This window comes from Montipora foliosa, chromosome 7 (assembly GCF_036669935.1).
Source record: "Montipora foliosa isolate CH-2021 chromosome 7, ASM3666993v2, whole genome shotgun sequence".
Classification (NCBI taxonomy): domain Eukaryota; kingdom Metazoa; phylum Cnidaria; class Anthozoa; order Scleractinia; family Acroporidae; genus Montipora; species Montipora foliosa.
The window spans coordinates 31940753-31949609 of NC_090875.1; the positions used below are offsets into that span (position 1 = coordinate 31940753).

Sequence of the window (8857 nt, forward strand, 5' to 3'; positions counted from 1 at the left end):
GAAAATTGGGCCCGGTTGTTCGAAAGCCGATTAACTTAATCCAGGATTAGCGTAAACTTTTGTTTCATGTTTTCAACTTTTTGGTGAAAGTTTCTTTTGCTTATTTCTGTTTTTCAAGATTGACTTCTTCTATTGTAAAGTTTTGCTGAATATCAGCGTTGAACAGCATTTGGGAGTAGAGAAATAAACTCCTTGGTTAATTTTTAATCTGGGATTAGCGTTAATCGGCTTTCGAACAACCGGGCCCAGGGTAACACTAGTGTTGATGTCGTCGGTCAAATCCGTTTTCAGGTTGAATCCGTATTGGTGATCCTCATTTTACCTAGGCTCAATATGCACTCCACCTACATAGTTTAAAGCAGCTATCAACCACCCAAAAAGGATTTGGGGCTGGATAGCTGCTGGCCCTAAAGCTCTGTCTTACGCATCTCAACACACGCATCCTTAATGTTTTGTATTATCTTATCGGTTTCTTTATTTATACACTTGGCCATTAAGTCTCAACATTGCAACATAGTAAGGGAACAAAGAATTGTACTATGCACTTTAATACCGGTACTCCAGCTCGGACCCTCCAGATCAATAGTCCTGTGTCCTCACCCGTTACCATGACTACAACGACGAACCTGCTCAACCCAACACAGTTCTTTTTCTCAGTTTATCTTTGTGTAATAAGTTAATGTATAATAACCAAAACTAATCCTAACCTGGCTCTAATTTTTCTCTAGGCTTAATTTAGGCCCAAAAAAAGTTTCTTCAATTCATCTGAGTGCGTACTCAACCTATTGTAGGTGAAATGAGGATCACCAATTAAAAATTTAACCTATCTCTAGGTAAAAGCGGATTGAGCCTGAGAACGGGTTTTACTGGCAACATTGACACTACGCTAGTGTCAACTCTCTCGTGTTTTGAATACCTAGGGGAACTCTGAACAATAGAACTTGATTTAACACCAGTGTTGACTCCCCAATGCGACTGCAAAAAGTGGGTAAAGACTTGTTTCCATATCTCAAAGTGCCCTTGGGCGTGAGGTGCCTGGGAATGAAATTAAACGCTAACCTTAGGCCTAATTAGGCCTAAAACAATATTTAGGCTTAACTGTTAGCATTTCTAAAGGGTTTGGGCTTTTTCAACAGTTACATTACTTAACCTCAGTCTGCATTTTACAATGACCGATTCCAGTGATTTAATTTCATTCCCAGGCACCTCACGTCCAAGGGCTCTTTGAGATATGGAAACAAGTCTTAGCTTTACCATGTAAGTGTTTCTGCTGTTGAGGCCCACGAGTAAATGAGTGGGTGTGGGGAAGGGAGAAGAAAGCAAGGTGCAACCACAGGGAGCAAACGTTAGTTTTTGTGTATACCCTGTGGCAGAGTCAACTACAATGTCAATCTATCAAAATTGCACAAAATAGCGCTTGTGAGGCATGAAGGGAACAAGACGTAACCGGCAAGTTAATTAAATGTTGGTTGGTTTTCACGTTTCACGTCGAGGTGAAAAAGAAATTTCCGCCTGTAAATCTCGTTCATGTCAGTGGATGTCTTTTTTGTGGTAACTTGGTAACTTCACGAACGCGGCCAAAGAGTACACTCAAAGAACCTTTATATAGCACGAAGCATGCGGATGCTCTTAAGTTTATTTCAACTCTCCCGCCTCTTTCAATTTGAATCAGCAGTACTGCGTTTAGCTTTTTATTTGCCTCCCATCAAACACGTGTTGCTCATGCGTTGCTTTGGATTAACAACAATCACGGAAACGTCATCGATGACGTCACTTCAACTTAAAGGAAACGATTACGCAATCATAAATATGCACTTTGTTGATAAAGTTTGGAAGGCAGTGCCTTCATAAATGTTGGCGGAAGATAACATCTTCCTCTATAATTAACCGTTCAATCACCCTTTTTCGATTTTCAAATTAATTTCCCAACACTGTTTAGATCTTTTACCAGGATGCAGTGAATCTACTTGTTTCACCGGTTACGTTTTTCTTTCACAATTATAATCGTTTCAATTAATCACTCGTACGTGACTTTGATAATCCTCACCACGACAACAACATTATAAACAACAATCGAAACCAATATATCCAAAAAGAGACACAAGTTCATCAAAGCTGTATTTCCTTTTATGTTAATGCTTGGAAGATTTCCACTGAGATCAAATAAGTACATAAGTTTATACTTATAAAATTCGTTTCGTTTTCTGTTTTTACGTGTCAGAAGAAGTTACTTGAGATCATCATGACGTCAGAATCCCCCGCAATATTTGTGTTGATTTGCATCAAATATTTTGTATCTTGGATCGCATGTCCTGAATATCCTGTTTACCGTCTTGACAAGAAATTTAAAACGTTGTTACAGCTATGTGTCGCGACGAGTTTCGCCTTTCTCAGATTAAACTGCAAAATGCTGACGCCAAAGATTTTATACGATCACCGGTGAGTTCAGTCCAAAGTAAATAGACTTTCTACTTCATAAATAAATCAAGTCGTAAAAAAAGTAATCTGCACTTCGATATAGCTTTTAAGTGAGGGATTTTGATGAGGGTTAGATTCTCCTCCCTGATATTCTGACCACTGTAAGGCTTTAAAAGCTGAGCCTTTAATCAATTGTTCATTTTAGGTCATTTAGTGCAACGTGTCGTTTAGTGCCTTGTCAGTGTATTTGATTCTTTGGCATCTTTAAAGTTTAAAAGACGTAGATGAAACAAAGCTTTCTAGTTGATTGAAATTACGAACAGAGGCTGAATGAATTTTCATTTTTTCTTCAAGAGGGTTTCGGGGTAATTCGCCGCTTCCTTTAGACGTTTTTGAGAAATCGAATTTTCTATTTTTAATGTTTCATCTATTCAGAACGGTTATGTGGCAACTCATCGACTTTTCAACCGCAGTTCAAAGAAATAGCTACAATAGAACCAAGCAATGGTATTTCTGGTATGCAAACTGATATCTAATGACTTTGATTAAAACTTTCGACTTCAAGTCAAAGTGATTTTATGGATTTTTTTTTTTTGGCGAGAGGAATATTTGAACGAAGAAGAAAGGACATTAATGGTGGTTCGCAAACAATCTCTCGAGAGATAGATAACAATGCTGCAATGTATAATTGCTGTTGGACGAACAAAAGGAGGTAATGAGAGATCTTTTGTTTTCGTCCACCAACATGGCGGCGATGACGTCAAGTGAAAGTCTGACAAAGTAAATGCCTTCCCCCCCCCCCCCCCCCACTCCCTCCAGCTGCAGAGCGAAGAAAGCAGGCGAACAGCAACATAATCCGAATTTAAAATAAATGTGCTGTGCAAAAATCATTTTTTTTAGCTTTTATTAAGCATCGAAATCGAGACCAAAATATATTGCTCTATGGAGAGGCCTCGCTTTGAGTAGGAGGCTCAAAACACAGTGAAGAACGATTATCGACCTCTAAATCGAAAATATTTTGAAACTTGCGTCGCATGTCTTTTATTTACTACGCCTGTAGTTGTGCAGTATTATATGTAATCTGGATTTGAGAAACATGGTTAAGACCAATCGAACTGACATTTATCTTTCAGTTTCACCTGAACTTAATCTGATATATTTTTTTAAGTACTTGGCATGTATTCCTTTGGCATAATTCAGAACGCCATATAGTCAGATCAATGATCAATTTAAATGCATTTTTTAAGTGGCACTATGATCAAAAAATCACTTTCTTTTTTTCTTCAGATTTTGAAAGCGTGTTTGCTTAACACCTGCCTGGGAAAATTTTTTTTGGCTTTGTTTTTTATCCAAAGGCTGTTTACTTTGAGTGTCAGTTTTGGATTTCACAGTCCGCCATTAATCACGTTCAAAACTGAGCCGACTGGATCTCAGAGGGTTGGATCTAGGGAAGTAACGTTATTGGCCGTTTTTATACTAGAGATGCATAATCCGTCCAGGCGAATTATGCGTCTCTCATGTTATCCGTCTAGTGTAAAGACGGGACGAACTATATGAGACGCATAATTCGTCTTGGACGAACTTGGGCAAACATTTCTTCTGCGTCTGTTAAATTCGTCTAGTATAAAGACGGGCACGAGACGCATAATGCGTCTGGACGAACTTTCCAGTTTAGTGCGTCTTTGAAGACAACCTAAAATAGATTCTTCGTCCAGGCGCATAATGCGTCTTGTGGCCGTCTTTATACTAGACGAATTTAAAAGACGCAGAAAAAATGTTTGCCCAAGTTCGTCCCAGACGAATTATGCGTCTCTAGTATAAAAACGGCCATCACTATTATCGAGTAAACGCAATTCATAATGCATGCAAAAGACGAGTTTAAAAATAAAGTAAAATAAAGTAAAGTAACCACATTTAACGTCCATAACTCGTAAAAGTAATTCAACTGACGAACCTGAGGCCGACGGCGCGCTCATTTTACTCCCCACTCTCCATCAGTGCTCCGTTTTACGAATAGTTAAAGCTACTTAAGCTACACTGAAAGGAAAGAAGTCGAAACAAGGACGTGAGACCCGGGGATCGAATTCAGAACCTTTTGCACGAAGACCTCGCACTAACCGTCTGTGCCACCTTGCTCCTTAATTAATCTGAAAGCCCGAAACTCCCGTGCTGCTTATTAATTCAGTCGCGTACAAACGCATTGCATTCTTAAACAAGTAAGTGTTTGGTGTCATTTTCTCCTCGATCCAGCTCTCTCAATATTTTAAAGTTAATAATGGCGGACCATTAAATAGGAAAATTCCAGTTAAGATAAACAGCTGTCTTTTTAAAATTAAGGCTTGAAACGTGGATCACCTTATGTTTAGTTAACATAGTTTTTAAATCTAAAGAGAAAAAAGATTTGAGTTTTTGATCATAGTTCCTCGTTCGGAAAAGCAAAAACAGTATATATTTTTAGGTAAAAAGCTTTACAAGTTATGAAGTGAAATCACCCTTCACCACAAATTGTTGAATTTCATAGCCTTGGGGTATATATACTTGTCACTTAATTGAAAAGTTCTCTACAGTACCAACAACATCAACCATCTCAAATCCGCATTTCAAAGAAATGATATTTCATACATATCTCTAGACTTAGTTTGTAAATGTGCACTGAAGGAGGAAGTGGCCCATATAGTGCAGTACAGTACAGTACAGTATATACATCTTATTCCATGGTTTAACATATAATACGCGCGGATATTTTGCGAGTTGCGTAGTATTTTTATTATTCCACAACAAAAAGGTATAATTTTGCTTCAATTTTATTTGATAAGAGTGTTTCTAAAAAAATGCATCATCTGTCCTTTAGGGCGCTTACGAACGATGTAAACAGCACAGAAAGCCAGCCAAATGTCCTTTATTTGATTGTATAAACGAAATGACGAAGGACAAGCGATGACAAGGTCAATTCTCGGGCTTTGTATCGTGTTGAAAACAATTTTTTTTCATTGAAAAACTCCCGTTCCGTCCTTATTTGCTCTGTTCCAAAGCGATCAAACCGGGACACTACTACCGTCTCATATTTTGAGCGTTCTCTTGACCAAATATGGTAAAATGGGGTAATAGTGGAATAACAAAGTACAGTACAGTTGTATTACGTCGTGGCCGGTAAATCGGTTGAAGCTGATGACTCGAAGTAGTCGTCGATCCAACGGTGAAAACCTGGTTTGTCCGTCATCTTTTTCCCCAGTTCAAGTGCAATTTATGGAAACCAGATTGTTGTTCAAGTTTAGTCCATCGATCTCGTACATTCTTGTTTTGATTGCTGGCGAAGAGCATTTCAACCTTTCATCTCGCTTTTGAAGGTTGTAAGGTTTCATAACCAGTCCCTCGATTAACTATGGTATGTAAGAGTTCTTTAAGTGTGCCCGAGTTCTACTTTGAATGAATGTCAGCGGGGTTTATTTTCATTTAATTTCATTTAATTTAACTGTATTAATTCAACTCAACCACAGGTTATCCCCATTGAGGGTATCCGCCCGCATCCGGATGTAATAGGAGACTTCGCTGTTCATAAACAATTCTTTTGTTATTTAAATTTTGTCAACCAAAAAACAAAAGATTCCTTTGTTTCGACAGCCAATAAATCTCTGGTTTGCACATTAATGACAATAGGTGACGTAACGGTAAGTATCGCCGCTATTGATGGAAAGTCAATTTTTGATGATCGAGGCAACGCGCAGACGGTAGACATAGAAAAACCCTCGGAGTCAGATTGAGGCCGACTGAAACTCAGCCCACATACGACCTCGGCGCCGAGGGTTGAGCCCGGGTCGCAGAAGGCGAAGGTACGGTTGATAACCGCGCTAAGCCGTCCTGAGTTCCTAACCTTAGAAGCTCGATGTATCTTCAGAGAAGCCAAATCTAGTTTTTATTCCCTTCGAATGCGTCCTTGAGCAGATTAAAACACGATAAGACAGATAAGACGACAAAGTCTCTAGTCTGCTTGAGTTTCTGTTGCACTTATGACCTACTTGGACCCCATTATGAACTCGTCTACTCATTGCGCAAAAGCCTTAAATATTTGCCGATTATAGATGGTTTGCAACCAATCTCTAATGGCAAAAATCACATTGCCGTAATGTACAATTGCTGGTGGATGAACAAAATGAACTAATGAGACATCTTTTGTTTTCGTCCAACGTAAAAACCATCTATAGAGAGTTTTCACTCAAGTGACCAGCAGCCATATTGGATTACTGAAACAAAAGAACTTATTTACATAAGAAATAGAGTTTAATTCCCGGAGGATTAGTTTGGTACACCATCATGGCCGCCATTTCTTTGTTTTGGAAAACCAACATGGCCGCCTTGACGTCATGTGAAAACGCTCAATGGGTGGTTTTCACATTGAGTCATCGCTGCAAAGTTGATGGACAAAAACAAAGGATCTCTCATTAGCTCCTTTTGTCCGTCCACCAGAATTTTTACATTGCACAATTTTCATCTCGGTAAATAATGTAGTAGAATGTCCTGCCCTCGTAATTTAGCTGCATATGGTCAAACTTCAAGTTCTGTTCGCAAGAGGGAGCCATCGCACTTTCGCATATGTTTCGCGCCAATTAGGGAGAACTCACGTGATCTTGTTGTCGCATGACCCAATGGGAATAGCAAGTTGACGGTCAGTTTAGTCCGATTGGTTGGACCTCTCAAAGTATACCTCATGTTGGCGAGAATACGAAATTACGATCCACTTTTTCCGATACTAGAGATGAGATGATAGCTCTCTCTCTCATCTATCTCATCTATTAACTAATTAATTTCCCAAGGGAAAGATCTTTTTTCCAAGAAACAAACCCGCTGCATCATTAGTTATATTCCACGGGACAATTTAAGTTGGCAGTATTTCCGTATATGGTGATTTGGGCTAACATGAACTATATCCCAGTCTCTGGCGTTCTCAAAAATGTAGGACGGACTGAACCGAAAAGGGATCGTTCCCGTGACATGACTGAGAACTAACTTTGCGGAAGGTTTGGGTGTATGGATAGCACCCCCCGCCCCCCACCCCGTCTTCCCCTCGGCCCCCGCCTGAGATCGGGTAGCATGACGCCTTATAATTGTCACAGGCCTGGCGCTCGTATCGTGGAATTGGCTAGGGTGGGGTGGGTGTTATCTTTCTTGGCATCTTAACTGATGCTTCGCAATATGCCGAAAGCACTCGTAGTCATAATGTTAATTTGTGTTCGTTGCAGTGGATGCCGAACTTATTAGTCACTATATATCGTGGAATATTCGCCGGGTACTGCCTGGGTTGGATCATTGCCAGTGGCTTCCATCCAGCCAATGGAAACGAGAAATGGTTCATCTACCTCACCAACTGGGGCTTCTTCTTGCTTACACTGTACTTCATCTGTGCTACGGTGGTCTGTATTCTCCATCATTTCAGCAAGATCGACAGCTCTACTGTCATTCAAATGAAGTCTCCTCAAGTCAACAGCGCCAATATGGAAAGCGCTGTTGCAGATGATCAGAACGCCAGCCAAGATACAATGGACATGTGTTGGTACCACAAGGGATTATGGCTTGTCTTCAATATTGCTGCCAATGCTGCCGTTCTCATCACATTGTCGTATTGGAGCCTGGTTTTTAACGGGGTAACCAGTGGCTTGGACGTCAGCACCCACGCCGTGAACAGTGTGTTTATCTTGGCCGATCTCATGTTGAGTGCGATTCCAGTGAGAATTCTTCACACTGTTTATGTGTGGGTTTTTGGCTTATGCTACTTACTCTTGACCGTGATTTTTTGGGCGGTGGACGGTACCAATGCACGTGATGAGCCTTACATCTACTCATATATCGATTATAATCGTATCCCGGGTCTCTCCAGTGGTATCATCGTTTCTTTCATTGTAGTGGGTCAACCTCTCGTACAAGCTCTGCTCTTTGGTCTGTATAAACTAAGAAATTTTTTAAGTCTTAAATGTGGCAAAAAACCAACCGCCTCTGGCAGCTTTTAGTTAGAGCCAGCCATCCTACAAGTTGAATATTTTTCTGGGATTGAGATTTAACAGGAGCCCAGGCCATTAACTGGACCCTCCATACGTATTATATAATTGAGTCAACCATGTCCCATATCTTTTTATTTTTAGAACTGCTATATCTTTTCATACCTTCGTGTTTCGAGTGTGTTGCAAGTAATGTAATTAGTGGCCGCCCATAAGTCTCTGGTGATTGGCTATTGTGAAAACACCCGCGAAAACCCCCCTGGGAGGTGCTTCTAAAAACAAAGAGATACGGGACTGGGTTGACTCAGGGGCCGATTACATGAACCGGGCCAGCTCTGTTTGTTTGTCCTTCCAAAATCATAAGCATTGTTTCCACTTTCTCTTGAGACCATTATAAGCCCCAAGAGAAAATAAAAACAATGCTTATGCAGAATTTTGGAGAGACAAGC

General features: G+C 40.1%; 1 protein-coding gene across 1 annotated transcript; it reads left to right on the forward strand.

Annotated features, from left to right (window-relative positions):
* The first annotated feature begins 2248 nt into the window (after positions 1-2248).
* Positions 2249-8435, forward strand: LOC138011818 (protein rolling stone-like). The gene is made up of 2 exons (XM_068859032.1): positions 2249-2439; positions 7656-8435. Exons 1-2 carry the CDS (start codon positions 2365-2367, stop codon positions 8418-8420), a joined length of 840 nt encoding a protein of 279 aa, XP_068715133.1. The 5' UTR covers positions 2249-2364; the 3' UTR covers positions 8421-8435.
* Positions 8436-8857: the final 422 nt, after the last annotated feature.